Consider the following 27,406-nt stretch of genomic DNA (forward strand, 5'->3'; position numbering starts at 1 on the left):
TAGCTTCACTACCACCGACAACCTCCCACAAGTCTTGACCTTGAAGGTAAGACTCTATACACGTTGCCCACGTGTTATAGTTTTGGTTGTTGAGCTTCTTGATTCCTCCAACAACTTGAAGATCACCCATCGTATCGGCAAGACTTTGACTACACCGAACAAGCTTGAGTGACTACCGTGCAGAGTAATACACTACTCTCGACACAAAGAAGCTCCCTCTCAAGGTTTGTGATAACCCCAGCAATAATCTCAAGAAACCTTTTCTGATGTGGAAGATCAGTCAAAACTGCAACCACAGAGCATACTCGGAATTCCAAGAGACTTTACAACCAATGCTCTACCAAGACCGATCCCTGACCGACTTGGCTCTGATACCAATTGTTGAATAAGAAGAGTATCCAAGATAACTCTAATGATCCCAAGAAGAAGAAAATAGAACACACTCTTAAAGAAAGCTCACAAAACAAACTAATTAGCAAAGCTTTTCTTATTTAGCTCTAGGCTTTGTTTTTCCTTGGATGATTTACAATGCTTGAGAACTTGGGTATTTATAGCAAACCAAATGAATAAACTAAGATTATTTATTACCACACAAAACACATTAATTTCACCTAATTTATTTTTATTCAACCATGCCTAACATTGCCTAATTTTCCATACCTAACTTTGACATTGATTTTCAACATCTTTGGCATTGATTTTCAACACTCCCCCTGGTATCAGAAAGATGTGGGTCCCTCCACCATGCAACGTTACCTCGTGCATTACTTATCACATTTTCATGTTAACTTCCCCTAAGTTGTGTTAAGAAATTGGTCTTAAAAGAGGCTTATTACTTTCTTTTTCTCTGTTTCAGCCAATCTGCGCATACATGACGTTTTTGGTGATAATTCGATTTGCCGGAGGAGTTTTGATGCAAGGCCAATTGGAGAAGGAAGCTAAGAGGAGGAAAATCTTTGTGTCCAAATTTCGTAATTTTTCATGGAGCCAAACATTCCAGTTTTGCAAATCAATCTCGCAGAAGTAACTTTCCCGTCAGAACTGCGCAGCTGTGGGAGAATAAAGATTTGGAGGCTTTCCCGATTTTTACTAGTGCCCTGCAATATATACTTGGAAAGATGAGAGATCAAGCTACGTTTCCTATATTGTTACAGAATTTTCCAGCAGGGAAATCGACTCCAAATCTGGCGTGTAAATCAGATGCCATGTTTCCCAAGTCAAGAAGGATTCTTTCCTAGTTTGTGTCATTAATTATTTAGGAGTTTGTTTTCTTTTAGGATAGTTTTTATCAGACTTTTGAGGGTTTCCCTAGAATAAATAGAGGGCCTTAGGCTATCGAAAGGGAGGAAATACACAAAAGAGAGGATTATTCGAAAGTGAAGGAGAAAAGCTTAGCATGCTCTTACCTTTTTTTTTTCCGGGTTTATTTCTTCTATGACTTCTTTTGTGATTTTTATTATGACTATGTGTAACTAAATTACTTTTCTAAGGTTTATGACGAAGCCATGACATGATTATTCCCGAAGTATTTTGTTGATTATTGTTCGATTACATGCCATGTTTAGTTCTTAATTTTTGTGCTTAGTCTATTCTAGTTTCAAATGTTCTTGTGACTAGCCATCATTGTAAACTTGTTTCTAGATATTTAGATAAATCTGAGAGGATAACCAATATCAATTAGGTTTATTGGAACTAAGATTAAGAAGGGTGGACAAACTAGTGAGGATGACCAATATCAAACTAGTCCTACTTGGTTGACATTATTCTTCAGTGCTTAATGGGTTTTTATGTGTTTAACTGTATGCCTAACCAATAGGATATAGTTATCACATATAGACACACAAGTTGATGTCTGACCAAGGATTAATTCATATATTAGAAAGAACAACCTTAAATATTGGCATGGTAATTGGATAGTAATCGGCTTGAAGAAAAGGGAATAGGATTCTTATTGGTGGATTCTTGACCTTAGGCTTCCATCACATTAATTTCTTTTAAACTACATTCGTTGTGTGTTTTTGGTTATTCATATTCTTGGTTTAATTTTAAGCTGGAGTTTTAATTATTTTTCATAATCAATTAATCAATCATTTGTTTCGTAGTTAAGTTTCACGTAATCAACTGGTTGAATTGGTGTTAAAAGAAATCCATGTGGGATCGACCTCGTATTTGCAAATATTTCTACAATTGATTCATGCGCTTGCGAGTTTAATTTGGTTTAAATTAATCTATTATTTATGTTAGTTTAAATACACATCATGTTTTTGGCGCCGTTGCCAGGATTGCCCCTTAATCCCAACTCAGCTTGTTGATTACACTTTACTTAATTGATTTTATTTTATTTTATTTTTACCTTGTTTCTGTTCTTTATCTTGTTTTTATTTTCATATTAAAAAAAAAAATCGCTGATCGCATAAATCTTTAATTGTCAATTAGACTTTTCCTTGTTTGACTGTTAGTGTTCGGTTATCATTGTTTCGTAGCTACCTTCTTCTTTTGGCTTTTAGTTTTCCTATACCGCTCCCAGTCTTCTAGTCTTCCAATTGGAATTTTGTTTCTACCATTAACCAACATCGGTTTCTTACTAGCTTGGCCAAGTCTTTTCATTCTCCTTTAGCTAGTTGGAGTCAGTTTGTTTGTGGTGTAATCCGTGTGTTATTAGGAATTGGACTTCTCTGGTTCGCTTTTTCTTTGTGTTCATTCAAATTAATCGCTGTTTGTATTAATCATCATCAGTTCTACTGCAGCGCATTCGCAAGCATATTACTGAAATTATTCTTTGGTTCCTTGCAGGTGAATGATTGATACTCGTTCCTCAGAAAGTCAGCTTGTGGAATTCGAACCAGAAATTGAACAAAAGCTCAAGCAAATTCACAAAGAACAAAGGGAACAAAGAGAAGAGAAGGTTAAGGAGAAGAGCAAACAGGAAGAGATGGCTGCGAACGGCAATAACGATGGTGCACCTCGAACCATTCAAGATTTCTCTATGCCGCAATTTTCTTCTCGACAATCATGCATAATTTATCCTCAACTTGATGCTGCTACTTCTTATGAGATCAAAGATTATGTTATTAACTTGTTGCCCAAGTTTTCTGGTGATGAGAATCAAGATGCTAGTGAACATGTAGATAATTTTCTGGATATTTGTGGGACACAGAACATTAAAGGCGTCTCTGATGAGTTCATTCACCTAAAGCTTTTCCCTTTCTCTCTCACGGGTGATGCTAGCACCTGGTTCAAGACTCTGCCAGCGAGATCAATTACCTCTTGGACTCAACTTTCTAGTAAGTTCATTCAAAAATTTTACACTCAGTCTAGAACTCAGAGGTTGAGGGATCACATATTTCACTTTAGGCAGAACAAGGGAGAACCACTTTTTCAAGCATGGCAGAGATTTAAAGCTTTGATAATTAGTTGTCCACACCATCAGTTTTTACCATGGCAACTAATTTTATACTTTAACCAACGCTTGAGTGATGAATGTCGTCATAGATTGGATGCCACAGCTGATGGTAATATATTGGGTAAAGAACCAGAGCAAGTTACTACTATCATTGAGAATGTTGTTGCAAATTCATCACAATGGGATAGTAGAGAGTTAAATCGGAATTCTGCATATGAAGTAAGTTCATCTAATGAGGTGGTTGCATTGTCAAGGAAATTAGATGCTATGGTGACTATGTTATCCAAGAATGCAGAACCGTGTGGGATTTGTGCCGCTCAGACCCATCCTACTCATCATTGTCCTCATAGTGGTACTTGTCCAGAAGTTGCAAAGGCTCCGTCAAAGAAACTATCCATTCTCAAATACTTATAATCCAGGATGGAGAGAGCATCCTAATTTAGCTTGGAAGAATAATTTTAACCAAGGATCCAAGCCATGGCAACAAGGAGCAACGCTTATAGAACCCAAGAAACTTTCTTGGGAAGAAGCTATTGCTCTGATGGTTCAAGCTAATACGCAATATTAACAAACCACCTCTCAAGTTTTGCAAGCTCTCCAACAAGGGCTGCAGGCTCTCCAACAAGGGCTGCAAGTATATAGTCAAGCCATCGGCAAATTGGAAGCACAAGTCTGTCAAATTGCTACAGCAATGAGTGAAAGAGAATCGGGGCTTTTTCCAAGTCAACCCGAAGCTAATCCATGAGGCAACGATCAAGTTAATGCCATTATAACATTGAGGAGTGGTAAACCTTATGATATAAGGGAAGAAAGTGCAGAACCAAAGGACCAAGAAGAGAATGACAAAGAAGCAGCTCCACTACCTTCTTCACCACTCGCTGCACCTACTCATGCTCCAAAGTTGAAGAATTATGATCCTCCGATGTCTTTCCCGCAGTGATTTCAGAGGCAGAGAAATGACAAGCATATGTTAGATATATTGGAGCAATTTAAAAAGGTTTAAATCAACATTCCATTACTCAATGCTATAGCGCAAATTCCATCGTACGCAAAATTTTTGAAGGTCTCTGCACAAACATGAGGAAATACAGACCATGAGAAGATTGAGCTTACAAATTGTTGCAGTGAGGTTTTGATCACAAAGATGCCTCCAAAATTACAAGATCAAGGGAGTTTCACTATCCCATGTGTTTTTGGTGATTTTAAATTTAATAAAGCTTTCTTAGACCTTGGTTCCAGTGTTACTCATGCCATTTTCTATTTATGAACAGCTAGGTATTGGAGAGCTACGAAGAACATCCGTCTCTTTGCAATTGGCTGATCGATCAGTGACTTATCCCAAAGGCCTTGTTGAGGACGTTTTGATCAAAGTAGACAAATTCATATTGCCAGCAGATTTCCTTGTGCTTGACATGAATTAAGACCAAAACATTCCTATTTTACTTGGTCGTCCTTTCCTTGCAACCGCTGGAGCTTTAATTGATGTCAAAGCAGGCACACTCAAGCTGCAAGTTCAAGGAGAATCCATAGAATTCAAGATGTTTGAAGCACTTAAGTTACCAGCCGAAATAGAAGAGTGCAGCAGCATCGAGCTTATCGCTCCCATTGACAATGCCAACTTCTTGGAGAATGTCTTGGCAGATTTATTGAAGACATGTATTGAATATCCAGAGTTAAATATTGAAGGAAGAGGCATCCATGGACATAATTGCAGCCCTAAATTCGTTCCCCATTCATGCACCAAAATGGCAGCAAGCATGGGAGCCTCTAGGACCAGCGTTACCACATATATTGCCATCCATTGAGCAATCTCCTGAATTGGAACTTAAGTTGCTACCTGAGCACTTAAAGTACGTTTTTCTTGGTGAATCCAAGACACTTCCAGTGATCATTGCAGCTGAATTAAGTCATTACGAAGAAGAGCAGCTGTTACATGTGCTAAAAGAGTATAAAACGGTTTTGGGAAGGACTATTGCGGATATCAAAGGCATAAGCCCAACCATGTGTATGCACCGAATATTTTTGGAGGAGAATTCCAAGCCAACCATAGAAGCACAGCTAAGATTAAATCCCAACATGAAGGAGGTTGTGCGTAAAGAAATGTTGAAGCTCTTAGACGTTGGTGCGATCTACCCAATTTCGAATAGCAAGTGGATTAGTCCAATTCAAGTAGTTCCAAAGAAAACTGGAATCACCGTGGTCAAGAATGAAGACAATGAATTGGTACCAATGAGGTAGACAACTGGGTGGAGAGTGTGCACTGACTATCGCAAATTGAACTCTTCTACTCGCAAGGATCACTTTCCTTCACCTTTTATTGATCAAATGCTTGAAAGGTTAACAGGTCACTCACATTATTGTTTTCTTGATGGTTACTCAGGTTATAATCAAATTGCAATTGCTCCAGAGGACCAAGAGAAGACAACTTTCACATGCTCCTATGGAACCTTTGCATATAGACACATGCCATTCGGTTTATGCAATGCTCCAGCCACATTCCAACGGTGCATGATAAGTATTTTTTTTTATATGTTTGAAAGAATTATTGAAGTCTTTATGGATGATTTCTCTGTTTATGGTTCTTCTTTTGATCATTGTTTGGCAAATTTGAAATTGGTGTTGGAAAGGTGTAAGGAAACTAACCTTGTTTTGAATTGGGAGAAATGTCAGTTTATGGTTAAACAGGGAATTGTGTTAGGCCACTTAATATCAATCAAGAGAATTGAAGTTGACAGGGCAAAGATCGATTTGATAGCGAAATTACCGCCCCCTACATCTGTGAAGGGAGTGAGGTCTTTCCTTGGACATGCCCGATTTTATTGACGCTTCATCAAAGACTTTTCCAAGATTAGTCATCCTGTTGTGCAATCTTCTTGCCAAAGATACTCCATTTGATTTTAATATTGATTGTTTACATGCTTTTAATTCTTTGAAACAACTTCTCACTTCTGCACCTATTATTACAGCTCTGAATTAGAGCTTACCTTTTGAACTAATGTGTGATGCTAGTGATTATGCAGTGGGTGCTGTTTTAGGACAAAGAAAATAGAAGCTTCCTCATGCCATCTACTACGCAAGTCGAACTTTGAATGATGCGCAATTGAACTACACCACCACAAAGAAAGAGATGCTCGTTGTAGTCTTTGCTTTGGAGAAGTTTTGATCGTATCTCATTGGCTCAAAAGTGATTGTATACATTGATCATGGAGCAGTCAAGTACCTATTGGCGAAAAAAGATGCAAAACCTCGACAAATCCGGTGGGTGTTGCTCCTGCAAGAATTTGATTTGGACATTTGAGACAAGAAATGAGCTGAGAATGTAGTAGCACATCACTTATCTCACCTTCCACATGTCCAAGATGAAGAAGAGGACGTGCTGCCCTTAAATGACAATTTTCCAGATGAACAACTTTATGCCATCAAGGATGTTGTCCCTTGGTATGCAGACATCGCCAATTATCTTGTTCGTGGAGTCCTACCCCCTGATGTGAGCACTCAACAAAGAAAGAAGTTTCTCTCTACAGTGAAGTTTTATTTCTGGGACGATTTATATCTCTACAAATATTGCTCAGATCAAGTGATATGACGCTGCGTGCCTGCTCTGGAACAAGAAAGCATTCTGAAATTTTGCCATAGTTACGCATGTGGAGGGCACTTTGGGCCAAGTAAGACAGCTACTAAGGCTCTACAAAGTGGATTTTTCTGGCCTACACTCTTCAAGGATGCATATTTGTTTTGCTTAATGTGTGATCGGTGTCAACGGTTAGGCAACATATCGAAGAAAAATGAGATGCCGCATTAGAGTTTATTGGTTGTGGAGCTCTTTGACGTATGGGGAATCAATTTTATGGGTCCCCTTCCTTCTTCATTCAACAACCAATACATCCTTGTCACTGTAGATTACGTATCCAAGTGGGTAGAAGCTATTGATGCCCCAACTAGTGATCATAAAGTGGTGCTGCATTTTCTGCAAGGTACCATTTTTCCCAGGTTTGGCACACCTCGAGTGATTATTAGTGATGACGGTCCACACTTTCACAACAAAGCCTTTGCTACCCTTATGGTGAAATACAACATTAATCATCGTGTTGCTACTTCGTATCATCCACAAACAAGTGGGCAAGTTGAGATTTCAAATTGAGAGATCAAGAAGATTTTAGAAACAATGGTAAATGCACCGCGCAAAGACTAGTCTCTCAAGCTTAATGATGCCTTGTGGGCATATAGGACAACGTATAAAACGCCTATTGGAATGTCTCCTTTCCGTTTGGTGTATGGCAAGGCTTGTCATCTTCCTGTCGAATTGGAGCATAGAGCTTATTGGGCTATCAAGAGGTTGAACTTTGATTACCAAGCTGCAGGAGAGAAGAGAAAGCTTCAGTTGAATGAGCTTGAAGAATGGCGAAACGAGGCTTACGAAAATGCCAAAATCTACAAGGAAAGTACCAAAAAGTTTCATGACAAAGCCATTATTCGAAAGAAGTTTGTACCTGGTCAGAAAGTCTTGCTCTACAACTCCAGACTGCGTCTTTTTCTAGGAAAACTGCGTTCTAAGTGGATTGGTCCCTTTGAAGTGACTCAAGTTATGCCTCATGGTGCCATTGAAATAAAGAATTTGCAAAATGAAGAGTTGTTCAAGGTTAATGGGCACCGTCTCAAGCACTACTTGGATACGACTTTATCAGAAATCAAAGAAGTTGCGTACTTTGAGGACCCATCATCTGTCACTCCTTAGACGTCCGACATAGTCTAGCTCATGACTATAAAGAAGCGCTTCTTGGGAGGCAACCCAAGCTTTCTAAACTTTTCTTTGATTTTTGTAATTTTTCATTTTAGTTTATTTTTGTTGGAGTAAGTTTTAATTCCTTTCATGCTTGCAAGAATGGTGGTCTGCAATGAACCAGTTTGGGGGGAGTACATTACAAAGCATGACGTCACACGGTCAACATTGCTCATGCATGTTTCACTGAAAAATCCCAGGAAGTTTTCATACCCTACCTTTAAATGTGTTATTTGTTTTGTTTTCTTTGTTTTACACATTGATGACAACGTCTGTTTCCAGTTTGGGCGAGGATGTCGATCTCTGTTTTTGTTTAGTGTTCAAGATGTCTATGTTTGCGTAAAACTGTATTAACTGGGAAAGAATTTGAACATTTTGTCTGCGCTGTGTTCTTCAATTTTTTGTCTTCTTTCCAGCCATATAAAGACTTTGAAAATCGGATTTTTGTGTCAAAAGTTATGATCAAATCTCTGTCTGAAGGTCAAAATTGCCTGTGACATTATCATATTTGCTCCGTGCTGTTTGCAACCTCTGTTGGCATATGTTCTTTTCCTCTGTTTATTTGTTTTGCATTGTGTTTTTTATATTTAAGTTTTAATTCCATAAAAATAAAAAAATTGTCAAAAAAATTAAAAAAAAAAGATTTATTTTTCTTGAGTCGTTTTGTTAGACCTTCCATAAGTCAATGATAATAAGTTGCTTTCTTCTAGGTCACAAACTTATTTGAATTTGTTCTTTTTATGTGAAAATTCAATGTTTTATATGGTTAATCCGATTCTTACATGATCATTCTCAAGTTTATTTTATACCAATAACCAATGTCAGTATGATTATCTCCTACTTAGAGAATTATATGTGGATTTTAAGTGAAAACTTATTGAACCCTTGTGAGATTTTGAGCCTCTTGTCTATTCTTTCTTGTGAGTTTCATGATAGCATTATCATTCGCTAGAACTTGCTTCAATATCTCTCAAGGCGAAATCCTAAGTCATGCAACACTAGGGAGATGATTTAGGCCATGTTTGGATTGTTTGAGCCTTTCTAACCAACCTTTTATGTTATATTATCCCTACTTACCCTTTTGAAGCCAAACACTTAAGTCTTTTCTTTCATCACCCACATTCATCCCTACCCATTTCGCCTATATTAGCCATTCCCTATAGCTTAAGGAATACCAAGGGGACGTCGACGAAAATAAGGTTGGGTTCTACAACAAAGATGTGGCGTTTACCGAGGTACCATGTGTAGTATTATCTTTATTTCCGAAAAGAAAGAAAATAAAAATTGTCAAAGAAATGAGGAAATAAAAGTTTGAAATTGTTCCATCCTTACATCGTGAGTCCTGGACGCCAATAATAGAAGATCCAAGTTTCAAAAAGGACTGACTGAAAGTATATTATGAAGATACTTTGGTATTTATTAAGCTTTAGTTTTTCCATATCCTTTCTTTGATAGCTCTTACCCTAGCCTATTGTTATAGCCCTTGTAAAGACCTTTGATCTTTGGTGTTGCATTGACTTACATTAGTGGAGAGTTGATATGAAGAGCAAGCTTATGGGATTTTATCCTGCTTATCATGATTTGAGTGAAACACTTTGCCCTTTAATGTGTGATTTCTTTATGAGTGATATTCATGGTAGAGGATTTGAAGTGGAAGCTTTGGTTTGCATATACCTATCCGGGTTGAGTAAGTTGTATTGATATTGGCTATGTCACTCATTACACTTGAGAATGCTATGTAAGGCTTGGTTAATTTGATTTCGAAAAATGTTTAATTCTCTTAAGTTTGGTGACAGTCTCTAGATTGCTTTGAGGCTAATGTATGGAAGGTCTATTGTTTTCCTTGTCTTTTATTTTGTTTTGCTCGAGGACTAGCAAAAGCTTTGTTTGGGGGTATTTGATAGGTGCACTACTTATCACATTTTCATGTTAACTTCCCCTAAGTTTTGTTAAGAAATTGGTCTTAAAAGAGCCTTATTACTTTCTTTTTCTCTGTTTCAGCCAATCTGCTCATACAGGACGTTTTTGGTGATAATTCAATTTGCCGGAGGAGTTTTGATGCATAGCCAATTGGAGAAGGAAGCTATGAGGAGGAAGATCTTTGTATCTGAATTTCATAATTTTTCATGAAGCCAAACATTCCAGTTTTGCAAATCAATCTCTTAGAAGTAACTTTCCCGTCAGAACTGCGCAGCTGTGGGAGAATGAAGATTTGGAGGCTTTCCCGATTTTTACTAGTGGCGTGCAATATATTCATGGAAAGATGAGAGATCAAGCTATGTTTCCCATATTTTTACAGAATTTTCTAGCAGGGCAATCGACTCCAAATCTGGGGTGTAAATCAGATGCCGTGTTTCCCAAGTCAAGAAGGATTCTTTCCTAGTTTGTGTCATTAATTATTTAGGAGTTTGTTTTCTTTTAGGATAGTTTTTATCAGACTTTTGAGGGTTTCACTAGAATAAATAGAGGGCCTTAGGCTATCTAAAGGGAGGAAATACACAAAAGAGAGGATTATTCAAAAGTGAAGGAGAAAAGCTTAGTGTGCTCTTACCATTTTTTTTCCTGGTTTATTTCTTCTATGACTTCTTTTGTGATTTTTTATTATGATTATGTGTAACTAAATTACTTTTCTAAGGTTTATGATGAAGCCATGACATGATTATTCCTGAAGTATTTTGTTGATTATTGTTTGATTACATGCCATGTTTAGTTCTTAATTTTTGTGCTTAATCTATTCTAGTTTCGAATGTTCTTGTGATTGGCCATCATTGTGAACTTGTTTCTAGATATTTAGATAAATCTGAGAGGAAAACCAATATCAATTAGGTTTATTGGAACTAAGATTAAGAAGAGTATACAAACTAGTGAGGATAACCAATATCAAACTAGTCCTACTTGGTTGACATTATTCTTCAGTGCTTAATGGGTTTTTATGTGTTTAACTGTATGCCTAACCAATAGGATATAGTTATCATGTATAGACACACAAGTTGATGCCTGACCAAGGATTAATTCATAAAATAGAAAGAACAACCTGAAATATTGGCATGGTAATTGGATAGTAATCGGCTTGAAGAAAAGGGAATAGGATTGTTCTTGGTGGACTCATGATCTTAGGCTTCCATCACATTAATTTCTTCTAAACTACATTCGTTGTGTGTTTTTGGTTATTCATATTCTTGGTTTAATTTTAAGCTGAATTTTTAATTATTTTTCATAATCAATTAATCGATCATTCGTTTCGTAGTTAAGTTTTACGTAATCAACTGGTTGAATTGGTATTAAAAGCAATCCCTATCATCACAACTCACAAGACTATCATCACAACTCACAAGACAAAAAACAAGTTCACATCAAAGTGGGATGGACCTTACGTAATACAAGAGGTTTACACCGACGGCGCATACTTAATTATAGCGGAAGACGGCTTAAAGATTGGCCCCATCAATGGGAGATTCTTAAAGCGTTACTAGCCCTAAACCAAACAAACAATGCTCCTCGCCTGGATGAGGCTAAACTACACACGCAACAATGCTCCTTGTTCTCACGAGCAAAGTGGGATGAACCCTACGTAATACAAGAGGTCTACACCAATGGTGCATACTTAATCATAGTGGAAGACGGCTTCAAGATTGGCCCCATCAATGGCAGATTATTAAAGCGTTACTACCCCTAAACCAAACAAACAATGCTTCTAGCTTGGATGAGCCTAAACTACACACGGCAACAATGCTCCTTGTTCTCACGAGCTTAAAAGGTGACACACAATGCTCCTCGCCTGCATGAGCCTAAACTGCACACAGCAACAATGCTCCTTGTTCGCACGAGCTTAGAAGGCGACACTCAATGCTGCTTATTTCGCACAAGCTTAAAAGGCAACACTCAATGCTTCTCGCCTGCATGAGCCTAAACTGCACATGGCACAATACTTCTTGTTCGCACGAGCTTAAAAAGCAACACTCGATGCTCCTTGTTTGCACGAGCTTAAAAGGCGAAACCCAATGCTCCTTGTTCGCACGAGCTTAAAAGGCAACACTCAACGCTTTTGGCCCATAAGAGCATAAGCTGTGTACAGAAAAATCACCATCAAAACCGTCAAAATTCATCACTCCTTTGAACTACGTCATGACTTGATCCCTCCTCAAGTACAGTCACATCATCAACAAAGACACAAATACTTTGAAGAATAAAGAGCAAATTCAAGAATGTGAATACTTATTTCTTTAAAGGAAGAATTCGGCTACAAAGCCGTATTACAAAATGAGCAACAAAACAAACAAGGCAACATAAGCATAAAAGTGGGGCGGCAAGAAGAAAAAAATTGCTTCACTAAAGCAAAAGACATGCGAGATAAACCTCATGAGCGTTAAAGGATGACAATGACAAAGTCACAACGATGAAAAGAAATCAGCCACAAAACTTGAGCAGTATGGCAAAGAGGGCAGCTACAAGACGGTCCTTCAAAGCATGCTACAGTAGCAAAGAAAACCAAAATGTTATGCAATCGCACTATGCAACCCCGCAACGATTACGCAAGTAATTTCTTACACTGCATGTGATGCGAGTTTTATACGCGCACAAATTAAACCCTCTTTTCGTCAATTGTAGTAAGTATGTAAGTAGGGATCGTTCTGGACCGGGGATTAGGAGGGATTGCTAAAACCTTGGAAACTGACTCAAAAACGTAAAAACAAGATAAAACACTAAACTAGACTCAAAGAATGTGAAACTAAACGTTAAAACACTAAGACAAACCAAAAGACTCAAAATGCTTTAAAAACACAAACTAAATTGATTTCTAACTAAATTGAACAATAAAGTAAAGGGGGGTTGGATTTGGACGACTTTAAACTAAAAATGGAAACTTGGAAATAAAACAAATTGTAATTATGGATTTGACGGAAATGAATGGATGGGAAGCTAGCTAAGGGGTTCATCTCCACATATGTTATACTTGCATACAAAACGATGTCTAATTGCTTTTCAATAAACCATGAATTCTCAACGCCCCGGGTTAATTAGGTCTGCTTAAATTAACCGTCAAGTTTTCCTTAAATTAATGAATTGGATGATTGCATACGACAATCCAAAGCATTCCTCACAAGTTCCCTACATGAATTGCATAATAGAGATACAAGCAAGAATCATTAAGCATCATGAAAACTATAAGTGTTGACGAGGCATTCGTTACTATGATTGCATGAAACTTATGCCAAGAATATGTTTAACACGATTGTTTATAAGCAACCTCCACTAGTTGTGAATATAAGTTCATAACTATTACGTGAAACTCACTTATATTCTAGCGTCAAATTCATGCATGAAAATTAAGCGTTCATTCTTAATAAACATACATAAATAGGTTATCAATTAAACAGTTAAACAAATTGAATTCACAACTTATGAAACGTAATTAAAAGTAATCAAATCATATTACAAACATAAACATAGTTTCGAATCACCCCCTAGCTAAAGGGGGTTTAGTTCCTCATAACTTTGAAATCAAAGAAACACCTAAACATTCCAACAACTCAAAACTTGAATTGTATGAACGTTTAAGCACCCTTCTCTTCCATTCCTTATACGTACAAAACAAAGAGAATTAAAATGAAACTTTGAAATCAAAGAAACACCTAAACATTCCAACAACTCAAAACTTGAATTGTATGAACGTTTAGGCACTCTTCTCTTCCTCGTTGTTGTAGCACAAGGTTTAAGGATAGGTTGGTTGATGGGATGGAAGTGTGGAATGGAGTGGAAATGGAGAAAATGGAGAAGGGGAAGTGTTTGTGTATTACAATGGAAAATGAGATGATTTGGTGAATGGAATGAATGGGTATTTATAGGAAGAAAATGGGTGTTAATGGATGTTTGTTTAAGGTATTTGGTGGAAGGGAAAAGGTGTGGATGGTGGGAATTATGGTGGATGGATGGTTTAGTGGATGTAGTTTAGGGTTTATTTAGGTGAATGTGGATGCATGGTTTAGTGGATGTAAAGGATAATGGGATGGTGTGGAATTAAAAGCTAAAAAAATGGGATAATGGGCATTTAAGTGTGAATGGAATGGTGGGATGCACTAATGGAAATTATGGAATGGAATGGTGGGATGCACTAATTAGGAGGAAGAATTAGGGTGAATGGCTTAATGCATGGATTTTGGGCCTAAAATGCCCCCCCTTGCATGGCAAGGGAAAGGACTTGGGCTAAAGCCCACGGCAATGGCTCTAAAATGGGCTAAGGTTAGGGTTTAGGTGCGGCATAGGCTTAGGTTCCACAAAGAGTTAGGGTTTAGGTCATCTAAAAGCCCAAAGCCAAGAATAGAAACTCACGACAATGGAAACCTCCAAGAATAGAAACTTCCAACTTTAGAAACTTTGGTTACCAATTCCGACTTCCTTGCTCTTCACTTTCATTTCTTCATTTCTTAAGCTCCTTTGACCTTCAACCTCGTTCATTCCTCGTGCTCCATTTACATACACCACATTCCAGCTCAGTTTTGCTCCAAAAGCTCCAAATTGCATCATTTCATGTAATATGTCCTTTAAACCTGAAAACACATGAAAGTAGCTTAAAAGACTACTTTAAGGAAGAAAACATAACAAAAATGCATAAGAACTAGCTAACTAAGGCGCATAAATATGCTTCTATCAGCATGCCAACGTCACCACCGAGGGAATATGTAACATCCCACATTGCCCAGGGAAGTGGATCCTGTAAGCCTTATATGTATATTCCCATCTCTACCTAGCACGATACCTTTTGGGAGCTCACTGGTTTCGGGTTCTATCTGAACTCTGAAGTTAAGCGAGTTTGAGCGAGAGCATTCTTAGGATAGGTGACCCACTAGGAAGTTCTCGTGTGAGTTCCCAGAAACAAAACTGTGAGGGCGGGGTCAGGGCCCAAAGTGGACAATATTGTGCTACGGTGGAGTTGAGCCCGGGATGTGATGGGGGCTCAGGCCGGGATGTGACAGAAAACTATGACCAAAAGGCACTACACAGCGTAACCCCGCTGCAGTCTTTTGCATAACACCATATGGTAAAGAGTGACATACTACAACAAGCTCCAAGCAAGCAGCCTACGGCAGCAACAGCAGCAACACATAAGGCACAACAGCAAAGACAATGCATAACAAAGAATTGTGAAAAAAAAATACACACCCAATTGTCCTATAAGTAGGGGTCAATTGCTTCCTAATGCTATAAAGGACAGTACATACCAAATAGCAAAAGGAAAATCAAAAGAAGGAAGTACATTCCAACCAAAAGAAGGAAGCAAATTCTAAGCAAAAAATGGCAAGTTTCACCCAATCTGCGCAAGCAAGACGTTTTTGGTGATAATTCGACTTTCCGGAGGATTTTTGATACAAGGCCAATTGGAGAAGGAAGCTAAGAGGCTGATGATCGTTGTGTCCAAATTTCATAATTTTGTCTAAAGCCAAATGTTCCAGTTTTCAAAGTTAATCCCGCAAAAGTTATTTTCCCGTCAGAACTGTGCAGCTGTGGGAAAATGACGAGTTGATGGCTTTCCCGATTTTTTCTAGTGGTGTGTGATATATGCCTAAAAAGATAAAAGATAAAGCTACGTTTCCCATATTTTTACAGAATTTTCCAGAAGAGAAATCGACATCAAACTTAGCATGCAAATCAAATGATGTGTTTCCCAAACCAAGGACAAATCTTCAAGTTTCCCAAAACAAGGAGAAAAATACCCTCCTTGCCATGAAAAAAAGAAAGGGGAAAGAAAAATACCCCTTGGCCAAAAAAAAGAGAAAAGAGGAAAGTAAAAAAAAAAAAATGCAAATCCTACTTACCCAAGGACAAGCATTAAATATTTCCAAAACCTTAAAGGAAATCACCAAAACTTTCCAACACTTTGAAGGAAATCAACCTCATTACCAAAATTGAAGGAGGTTCCTACCTAAGGAAGGAAAAACTTTTTTTTTCCTACGACCACAAGGAAAAAAATTCGAAATACTCCAAATGTATTTTGTCAAAATTATGGAAAACCAATATGCACAATAAGCATGTGCCGATTTATCCATTGTCAAAATTTTATTTCTTTCATGATCAAGCTTCTACGGCCCTTGAAGAAAAGTTTCATTTTCACTCAAGATCAAGCATCTACGACCCTTGAAGACAATTCTCATTTCATTCAAGAAATATGCCTCTACGGCCCTTGAAGAAATGTTTCGTCAAAGAAATACACCTCAACGGCCCTTGATGAAATTCAACACTTCAATTCAAGACCAAGCCTCAATGACCCTTAAAGAAATGTTTCGTTCAAGAAATACGCATCAACGACCCTTGACAAAATTCATCATGTCAATTCAAGAAATAGCCTCTATGGCCCTTGAAGCAGCAAGCTAATTCAAGATCAAGTCTCAACGACCCTCGAGTTAGAACATTCACATTGCAGGACTTCAAAACACGTTTCCTACATGTGACAAGCACATGCCTACAACGCAAATTGAAGTGGAGGCATTTGTAGTCTTGTAAATTTCGTTGTATACACATGATGCATCACAAAGCTTCACGTGGCATATGACTCATCACAAATGGATATGTCATCAATGACATGTGGCACAAAACTCAACAAAAGGGGAAGAAATCCTTTAAAATCAGCAAGGGGTCCAAAATCTCTCAAAACTGGAAAGAAAGCACAAGCATCTTCACAAAACAAGCAATAATTAAAGATTGCTCACAAAATAGGCAACAAGGCCTATAAATTTTGGCCAAAATGAGGAAGGTGGTTGAAATTAAGACACAAAACATGCCTAAATTCTCCTATGGATGAATCAAGGCACAAATCAAGGCCAAATCCATCCAAAGGCATGGCTTTGAAAGTCTATAAATACAAGGACCCAAGACACACAAAGGGGCCAAAAATTCTACAATCAGAATAACCTCTGCCAAATCTTTGGAGACTAATACGCTGCTAAAGCTCTCTTCGAAGAACGTACAACCAAAGCCAAAGCTTTCTTTTGACCAAAGCTGAAGCTTTCCCTTGAAGAATCAACAAGCACTTGTGCCGATTCCTTCAAGACTTTGTTGCAAGCTTAAAACTTGTAACGATGTTCAATTCAAGATTAATTCATCAAGACCCTTGAATCAACAAAATCTCACATCTACACCATCTTTGCCACAACTCTAAGGTGAAGACCATCTAAGCATTGTTTCAAGCTCAAAACTTGAAGCAATCATTCAATCGTTTGTTCGAGATCAAGTCATCATGACCCTTGGAACAACAACCTACGCATCTACATTAAATTTGAAGATTGAATCAGAGGAAAATTGTAAACAGAGATTGTAACCCTGCAAATTCATCAATGCAAATCTACTTTGTACACGTGTTCTCGTTTCATTTGCTAAAGAATTTTTGTGTTTATAGTTTCACCTAGAGACGAAACCATTAACGTAAATATATAACGTATTAACGTGTAAACGCGTTTTTCTTACAAAGTACGGCTAATAAAAGAACTATTTTAAAATTGTTGAATTTCGGAAAATGGAGGGTGGATTCAGAATCAATGCATCAAAATATGCTAAGGAGGGTCTCGGGCAATTTTCATAAAAAGTCAACAAAAAGTCAACATCCAACCCTAAAAAGTTAACCGAGACGCCCTGATAGTCAACGAAGGTCAACAATCTTGCCTCTAGGGACATTTTCATCAAATCGCACTTTTAAAATTTATAAAATTGTAAAGTTTGGGACGGGTTGTCCCATGGAAGAAAATTAAAACAAATTAAAAAGAGAGAAACCCTAGCTATAATAGTGAAAATAAGAAAGGAGGTTTATAGCCTCCATCTCCCCAGGTCTGCGACTTACATGCCTTGAATCTTCATTAGGTAAGCAAAATAAAACCCTAAATTCTATATTATTGTTCATATACGTAGGGTGATAAAATTAAGTTTTGAAAAATCTTTTTAGTTTTGTCAGTTCATGGAGTTTTGTAATCACGTATCTTCTTTTCTTTTCTAATCTTTAGGCATTTGAGGACAAATAAAAGACCAAATTTTAGATTACAAATAGCAAAAACAATTCTTTATTTTATAACATGCTTTGGAATTGGGGTGAAATAGAGACCATCACCATGAACTCGAATAACACCAGAATGCGCCAAATCAAACGAATGACCTTCACCTATATTTAGATCAACAATGCCCGTACTTTTTTTTTTTTTTTTTTTTTTTTTTGCTTGAATGAAGCCGCCGCTTGCAAACCAGTTGCTCAAAGGGAATTCTAGATACCTTGCTGCTGAGTGTGTAAGATTTAATGGCATTAAATCTTTTAAGATACGGAGGAGAGAGAAACACTAATAATACTTTTTCACAATTAATGAATTTAACTTCCTTTCATATTTAAATAAACTAATCTTAATTGTTGAAATAGGTGCACTTGTCGTCGCTGCATCGCCGAATTCTGGAAAAACTTTAAATTCACTTTTCTCACTCAATTCTCAACCAAACTTCACAAAATTTATGTCAAAATGAAGCTTAGGACAAGGAAAAGAAGTTTATACCACTTTGAAGCACCAAAAACGTCGGAATCTCGTCGAAGAAACTCCACAAAATCCGGCCAACCTTAGAATTCGCTATCCTGACGTCTAAAATCCTTCAAACTTGCTCTTCGAGCTTCGTGAGAAAGTTTTAAGACTCCCTGTGATCTTAAAAACCCCAAATAACTGCGCAATAATTAGTGCATGAATAGTGCATGAAATCTAGGTTCTCGGGTTCTAAGGTTTTCGAAGGTTCCAAGTTCTAAAAATGGTATATATGAACTCAGGAACTTACAAGGAGTTCAAATCTTACCTTTTAGACGTCGATCCGTGCATGCAAGGTAGATTTTGAAGTTCGTCTGTACGATGAGGAAGGAAATGGAAGAAAGTTTGAGAGAGAAGGGAGAGAAGGAAGTCCATGGGTGTGTGTGTGTGTGGGTGTGTGGTCCAGATGACAACCCACCAAACAAAAGCAAATAAACCAATCACCCTACAACACAAAATACGTCCAGGGGCAAAATCATCTTTTCACACTAACGTCACAAAAATTCGGAAGGGGCTGTCACATATAAAATCTTACTAAAGGGTAGAAAAACATAATATAATTATGAGCAAGACATATTAATATGTGATACAAGTTGATTATAAAAAATAATCTACCATAGATTAGATAAACATAATTAACATGTGATATAGGTTGATTATAAAAATTAAAAATAAAACCTATAAATGGAATGGGGCATTTATCTTACAATTGATGTCCTATTTTACTTAACCCCATTTTCCTCTCAAAATGAGCTATGTTTTTGTAATGATTAATGATATAAGGAGATTTTTTTAAAGTGGGGCTCTTTATGGATTCTCTGTCATCTCATGTTTTTGGCATAATTTTCATGTCAACATTATAAATTATTGTACTAAAAACATAAGATGATGGAGAAACCATGAAGAGCCCTACTTTTAGGAGACTCTCCTTAGCAGCTGTCTTTTATAATTAGATGTCTGGGGATTGATGTCGTTACTGATGATGTTAAAGCGTGAAGTCTAACTTAAAATTTCTGAGGTGTCATGACTCTTTCTTAATGATATGTGTTTTCCCTTCTTTCTTCTTTTGGGAGGCATATTACCTTTTCAATTATTTCAAACAAAGAGTAATGTTAAGGGACTAAATTTGTAGATTAAATTTTGTAAACTAAATTATATAAAAATTAATAATTGGATTATTATTTAAATGTTAATTAACGACATGCTTATTTCTTATTGGTGACACATCATTTAATTTATAAATTTAGTTTACCTAACATTATTCAAACAAAAAAGGCATATCTTGCGTGCTGCCAAAGGACCAATCAAATTATCCTAAGATATAATAGAAAGATTGCAAATTGTATAGTTCCTAATCATTTGCACCATAAAACTATGTCTTTCTTCTAGTCTAAGTGAACAATTATAGTTTGGCTCAAATAACATGCACATTGAAGTAGAGGGAGAAGAAATAGAGTTTTGATTTTCTTTATTTCCTGGAAAATGTAAAAATTATTGCAAGGGAAAATCTAGGGGAGATTCACATTGTTCAAGTAGTAGCTAGGACCAAAATTAGAGGGGACCAATGAGATATCATTTTACTGTGGGCTGCATTTTTCCAAGCTACCATCACATCAACAATACCAAATTTGCATACGTTTTCTTTTGGTTGACATGAATTTGATGTTTTGCAACATTGTCGAGGCCTTGTCAGAGCTCTTTTTTTACCTATTGGGGCAAAGGCTGAGGATTCTATATCCCAAATCGGCGACCTTATTAATTTTGCGCCTGTAGTCTAATCCCTCAATTTCTCAAATGGCTTGTTAAGTTTTCAAGACATTGAGATCAAATTAGTAAAAACATAGATGAGTAAATGTTGATAGAATGACTTAGAAATGGATTATATGATCATTACAAATACATGTGAAAATACCTCTTACCATTTTTTTCTTTGTTTTTGCTGAAAAAAAAGTATCGGAGAATCTCGATAACAATTTAAATGAAGTTAAAATGCATATCATTGAATATGATGAATCTAAATTTTCTCACATTATGGAAAATGATGTATTTATAAATGTATCGGCAACAAAATTAACTAATTAACTATTCTCTAAAAAATACCTGAGTTTGAATTTGTATAGAAAGGAAAAACCAAAGCCATTACACACCGTAGTAATGCATTGAATACATTGTGTGCATAACGCATACGAAATATGTAAAATGTGAAAGTTAAATTAAATAATAAACGGTAAGTAGCAAATTACTTTAATGAATAAGACATTTTTCTTTTAAGTCGTTGGGTTCTTGGTCCAAATCTTTCATTTTTCTTTAGTGTAATTTAAAATAATAATATTACTTGCAACAAACCAAAAATCAAATATTAAACTGGACAAAAATGAGTAAAGTAAAACAAAATGTTGTAAATTATAATATGAAAGTTTATAATTAACCAAGTTCTTTAACATGGTCGATCGATCTCCATTCGCTGTAAATGAAATGGGTTAAATCTCACTGTCCCAAATGGACATACATACGTACACACATAGCAGCAGCCAGCCCACACAAACAAACACAAACTACAAAAACAAATTTTAATTCCTACCATAATCTCAATTTACAAATTTAATTAGCAAGCTTAATGTAGAAACTCAGCAAGTGTAGAACTCAACTAGCTCGTCCATGGACCCCAACTGAGTCTCTGCATTCTCAAGCATCCACAACAAGTGCTCAAACAGCACCACCTCACAAGCCACCACAACCTCGCCGGATGACGTGTCCACCAGCTCCTGAATGACGGGGTGGTCAACGACGTCCGAGCTGACCAGGTATCTTCTCCTTGACTTGCCTACATACACAGCATGAAGCTCCTTGGAGCCCTTGCTGACATGATCTGATTGGTCATCACTTGCGGCTGCAGCAATAGAGCTTGTGGTGCGAGTGAGCTTGGTGAACGAAGGCCATCTCTTTATTGCTGACTTGAGCTTCGTTAGCTTCCCGGCTTTTGCCATAATATTTTCTGAAACACTTAAGTTTAGATGAGAGAGAGAGGTTTGTGAAAAATTGAGTGCTGCGAGGAAAGTGTGAGGGAACGTTCATATATAAAACTGTGGAGTACAGAGGGAGAGAGAAACTAGAGAGAGAGTACCCTACTTGCATGGCCCACTGTTTGATACCAGCTAAGAATGAGATATTTGGGTGCAAAACCAGTTGCGTCTTGTTTGGCAATTGGCGTGCCTTACACTCAGCTTGACAGATGACCTTTCTTTGCTTATGGATTTTCTGTTTTCTTTATTATGTTTAATTTTCTACATATTTCCATTGTGGGGATATATAATACATAATTACCTTTTGCCAACCAGTTATTAATTTTTAAAGGGTAGCAAGCTTGAAACTCAATGTTGAAAAATATTTATTTATTTGGTTTTTTAAATGGGCCATGGCAGGTGCATAAATAATTTCATTTTAGTTGTTAGACTTATATTTAATTTGTAAGCTAATCCAGCTTTAATAAATAAGAATTTGCATGGACCCTTTCTTGTTTCTGTAGAAATATTGTATGAAACAATCTTAGTTTAACAGCATTCATAATTTTTTTTTTTTTTTTGGATTATTTAGTATCTATTGAAAAATTCTCAACCACTTTGGTGTTAGAGTATTAGGAATGAATGGCTGTGTTTTTTTTTTTTTCTTTTTTAAATATGTAGCAGAATATATTAGCAAGCAAGACAACGTACTCGATTCAATTCTATAACTTGCCTAGTAATTAACCAAGTTATAATTAATGGCATAGGGCTCCATCTAATTAGCACCAAGTATAAATGCATGCAAGAGTAATTATATATATATACAGTGCGTATATTATTTTGATTAAGCTTTAAGATTACGAGGGTAATCATGTAACAAGATATATTGGTAGCTAGCTCGGTTAACGTTGTTGGTTGTTGTTCTTGTTCATGATATTTAATAATTACCAACAACAACAATTTAAGCTGTTTGTTGGTAAGCAGCCTGCTATTTTCCAAACCATGGGTGTTTGTGTTTCCGGAAAAGAAAGGATAAAAACAAGAAGAGATAGCAAGGCATCTTTTCTATTTCATCGTTTTTTCCTAACCACTAGTACCTACTTTTGTCTTAACATATATTCTTGCATGCGTTATACTACCAGCTTTTTGTACCAACAAACCTCCGCGCGCAAGATGTCATTCATGCATGAAATCATGAACTGTAAAGAAGCCTCTGATGAGCGCTCACGTATGGACCTTGATGAAATTGTCCAACAGTTCAACTTGTACCAACCTCCTTCCCTTAATCCACTATTAGATTCCATATTAATTTGGATATAAAATTATAAAATACTAAGGTTTGCTATATATTATATATACTCATCCTCCATGCTCATTCAAACGCTAAAATGGATTGATGCGGGAGGCAGACCTTGAAGAAAACAATTTGAAGATCATTAGTATGCATTGGAATTATAGGCTATGTATTTTAATGACATAGGAACTTGTTAAGTCATTTTTAGATAGTTTCTTAAGAAGTTGTAGTATATTTATGTTCCTTTATCTTGAGTTCCTTTAAATATTGATGTATCAAAGGCCCTTGGGCTAGACTTGAATGAATTAAAATTGTATTTGCCTCGTGCATTTGAAGAGACTGATTTCTCCTTCTAAAATCAAGCATTTGTCTTGGTCGTGTGAGCGAATCCACGATTAGCGACGTGAGCCAACTCCGTTGCCCCTAATTGAGCGAATCCCAGATTATCTATTCCCCTCTCCTCGATACTCTTGGTTCTGTCCTGCATCAATGGATAGTCTTTAAAATCACCACTAAAAAAAACATTATATATCTACGATTAATCATTCAATTGCATTTCTAAGTTCATTTTACGATTACGCATGTCGATATTTTTTACCATACTTCAAATGGCGCTTATTAGAAGATTAATGACATGTAATTTAAACTGTGAGTGTTTCATAGGTTGACAATTACAATGTCCAGTGATTGAGTGGCCAAAAAATAGGTACAATATAATTGAGCTAGTACACGGGGAGAAAGGAAGCAAACAAAAAAACCAAAATAAAGTTTGATCAGGTACATTAATTGTTTGTTTGTGGTCCAATATGGTATACAAGGGGCGCCATAACAAGAGACAAGGCAAAAGGGCCAGTATTCTAAACCACTTGTTATGTCTCAATCTTGTTAGGCGGAGCTAATCCAGTTGTATACCAACTCTATTTGTCCCTCTGAGAATATTGAATAAGAATCATAATTAGTGAATTCGGGTATATTGGATAAGAACCTTAGTAAATTTGTATATAATATACATATAAATACGTATGTATATACTTTTCAAAATATTTCTATTTCTCGTACACGTTTTAATGATTCGTTAAATTGCATATTTTTTAAAACTCCAAGAACCATACACATATTATATCTGTACATAAGTACTTTTCAAGTTAATACACATTATTTTCATACATTTTCAATAACACATATAAAATTCACATTTTCTATACATAATTTTGAGGTAAATTATATTTTAGTAATTCAACTTTGGTTCATATAACAAAGTCATACCTCATCTTTTGAACATTGCAATGTTATACATCAACATACTAATTCGTTGCAATGTTAGACCTAAGTTAGTCAATCTGTCAAATTTACCGTTAAGTCATAATGTGGCAAACGTATTGCCCATATTTTTACTGACGTGGTAGTCAACTTGTGCCACATGGTAAAAAAAAAAATTAATTACTAAAATTATTTCAATTCATTTAGTATCTTATTTATTTAAATAATTAACCCACATTTTTAAATTGTACATATGTATTTTCCTATTAAAATAAAACATTACCTGAATTTTTCAATGTATTTTTTAAGCAAAGTTGTCGAATAATACACGTATTTATTTTTTATGTATATATCTATTTCATATTTTACTCACTATGATAAGGGCTAAGAAGTATATCCTATTAAATTAATATATACTAAGTAATAGCTTTATTATTTGTATAAAACGTATGCCTAATAGTGCACACATTAAGATAGATGTAAGTTTGATTATTAGTTTTGTTATAACATTGTTGCTACGGTGATGTGAGTTTGCTACAATAGTGTGAGTTTGATAGATGAAAGTCTTACCTATTAATTGTGGGACCTATCAAATTTTTCTCATTTTATGATTAGTTATCCTTTTCTCTCTCTCTCTCTCAAATAGCTGGTAATTTATTGTAATCAAACTCATGAGTTTCTTATATTGAACTTAAAAATTGGAACCTCTCCCATAAAACTCAAATTTTTCTGTATATTGTAAGTATTTGATTTCTAAAATTGAAATCACACTCACATTTCTGACGCACCTTTAAAAGCCTAACAATTGCTAATATTAGTTAAAAACATTTCACTACAAAAATTGTGGGCACTGCGCACAAAAAGTTATACGTGCCTCTAAGGCCTAAGGGCACCAACATATGTGCCTTTAGACCAATAGCAACAATTAGCAACTAAAATCTTATGTGTGCCCTCTATAGGCGTGCCCTTTGATCAGAGGGCACAATACCATGTTTAGTGCTCAATGATGTTAGAATAAAGGGTTTTTTGTGCCTCCATTCTGATAAGTTGTTAGATTAATTTCCCATCCATGTTAACACAATTTTTATTATTGTGCCCAATACGAAAATTTGAAGAGTATTCAAAACCTACCTTTGCCGGAAATGGCGAGTTCGAAAGTGTAGGAGACAAGGTGCCAAGGGGCAAGAGATGAGAGAAGAGTTTAGGTGTGGGCCCCATGGGCCACAAAAATCTCACCAAATAAAATATTAAATAATAATATAATAATTATGAGAAATATATAAAATAGTGTTGCGATCCTATCGGATTAGGAATGTGATTGTGTAAATACTAGTATATCTAGGGTATCTTGTAGTTACCTATTAGGAGTTGATTACCTATTAAGAGATGTAATCCTAAAAGGGTAAGGATTCTACCATTCCTACTACTATAAATAAAGGCATAAGGGGGTGATACAACACACACACCTTAGAATTAAATCTCTCTCTTCTTTCTTGTTGCCACCGGCCCCTTTCCTTCTCTGTACTTATACAGTTTAGTCAAATAGGCTTACAAAACATTATCAGCACGCTCTTACCAGAAGCTAAGGAACTAAAGGATCGTAGGAGGAGGCTATCTTCTACAAATTCAAAGGCTTTCAATCATTTTCTGCCAATCAAGGTCTTTTAAAATAAATTAAGATATTTGAAAAAAAACCTTGAAGCATGAAAACATTCCTCATGATGTATGAAACCCTATATTTATATTTTTCTTCCAATTATATATATCGTATATATGTTCATATAGTTTTTCAATATATATAATTCTTCATGCATTATGCATTTATGCTATGTTGAATTGTGAGTCAAAGAATTGAAATTAATTTAGAAGCAATTAGGATTTTAACCCAAAAATTTGAAAAAAAAAAAAACAAACAAAAATTAGGATTTTTGCAACACCGCCATAGCACCACCGTGCTGGCCTGAAGCCCTAGTCCAAACCCGACCCAAGCCGCATGCCAGAAGCATGCTAGGCATGTCCTTGACATGGGCCTGAAGCCCCGGCCCGTCTACAGCATCCTTCTAGGCTTGTTGGACCGGTTCCCTATCTCGGCCAACGCCAATAGCTTGCTGCTAGGCTCTGCCTTAAGCCACAGTTTGCAATCAAATAGCCAGCCTAAACGGCTGGGCTTATTTCCCTAGGCACAAATCCGAAACCAGCCTACTGTTGGGTTTCACGTGCACACCCACACATCATTTGGGTTTGCCCTGTGCATCTGACCTGACCCAACACGCCAGCCTTCACAGCTGGGCTTACCCCAAATCGGACCAGTGGTCTACAACCATGATTTGGGCTGCTCCAAGTAGCCACCCAAGCCCAATAAACCCTATAGGGTATTTTCCTACTCACGGCACCCATGCCCACTGTGTTTGGGCTACGGTTTTTCTAATCTAAATTTTTGGCATTGTCAATCATTTTAAACCACATGTTATAATTATTTTAGCTTCATCAATCGACCCTAAATGGTCTCAATCTATTGAATTAATTAAAGTGACCAGCAGTCCACTAATCAAACAATTAATCCAAAATTATTGGCCTGAAGCTCACTTTTTGGCAATTAACGATTCAATAAATTATTTCGTCTCTTTGAACCATTGACTATCTTTTGTAGTTCCGAAGCACTCACACTTGGGTTCCTAAAGCAATCCACAAATCCACTACACTTTATTGTATATTGTATTTTGTGTTCTTGCATGTACCCCTATAAATGAACTAAAAGTTCATAACTAAATCAAACCTGTAGTTTCAAATTTAGTGCCTTTGAAATCCAAAGTTTTCATTCAAAACTTACCACATGAAACATGTAGCTTTCATGCATAAATTAAACCAATTCATATTTAAAGAACCCAAATGTTCTATGATGTATGTCTATGGCTTTCCATATGACTAACCACATTTTGTTGTACCTTATGTTTAGGGACATGTCAAACTTGAACAAGCTCGATTTCACCACTTTGGAAGTCTTCGGAAGAAACTACCTGAAGTGGGTTCAAGACGTGAAGCTCCACCTTACTGCAAAGAGTCTTAGAGCTACCATCGAGGAACCAACCGATGATGCACCCGTCGACAAAGCTCAGAAAGCTA

General features: G+C 36.5%; 3 protein-coding genes and 1 non-coding gene across 4 annotated transcripts; 2 read left to right on the forward strand and 2 right to left on the reverse strand.

The window, feature by feature from the left end:
• Nucleotides 1–2,403: 2,403 nt before the first annotated feature.
• LOC125471750 lies at nt 2,404–9,467 on the forward strand. Its single transcript, XM_048572459.1, has 2 exons — nt 2,404–2,678; nt 2,794–9,467. The coding sequence occupies exon 2, from the start codon at nt 2,798–2,800 to the stop codon at nt 3,815–3,817; it is 1,020 nt and encodes a 339-aa protein (XP_048428416.1). The 5' UTR covers nt 2,404–2,678; nt 2,794–2,797; the 3' UTR covers nt 3,818–9,467.
• LOC125471807 lies at nt 3,326–3,432 on the reverse strand. The gene has a single exon (XR_007253888.1). It is a non-coding gene; the product is annotated as a small nucleolar RNA R71 (small nucleolar RNA).
• On the forward strand, nt 7,656–8,138 carry LOC125471755. The gene has a single exon (XM_048572468.1). It carries the CDS (start codon nt 7,656–7,658, stop codon nt 8,136–8,138), a length of 483 nt encoding a protein of 160 aa, XP_048428425.1.
• An 11,639-nt stretch (nt 9,468–21,106) lies between the features above and the next one.
• On the reverse strand, nt 21,107–21,796 carry LOC103930694 (auxin-responsive protein SAUR78). The gene has a single exon (XM_009340061.3). The coding sequence runs from the start codon at nt 21,712–21,714 to the stop codon at nt 21,355–21,357; it is 360 nt and encodes a 119-aa protein (XP_009338336.1). The 5' UTR covers nt 21,715–21,796; the 3' UTR covers nt 21,107–21,354.
• Between the last annotated feature and the right edge of the window lie 5,610 nt (nt 21,797–27,406).

This window comes from the organism of the source record quoted next, unplaced genomic scaffold, assembly GCF_019419815.1.
Source record: "Pyrus x bretschneideri cultivar Hongxiangsu unplaced genomic scaffold, Pyrus_bretschneideri_v1 Contig61, whole genome shotgun sequence".
Taxonomy (NCBI): domain Eukaryota; kingdom Viridiplantae; phylum Streptophyta; class Magnoliopsida; order Rosales; family Rosaceae; genus Pyrus; species Pyrus x bretschneideri.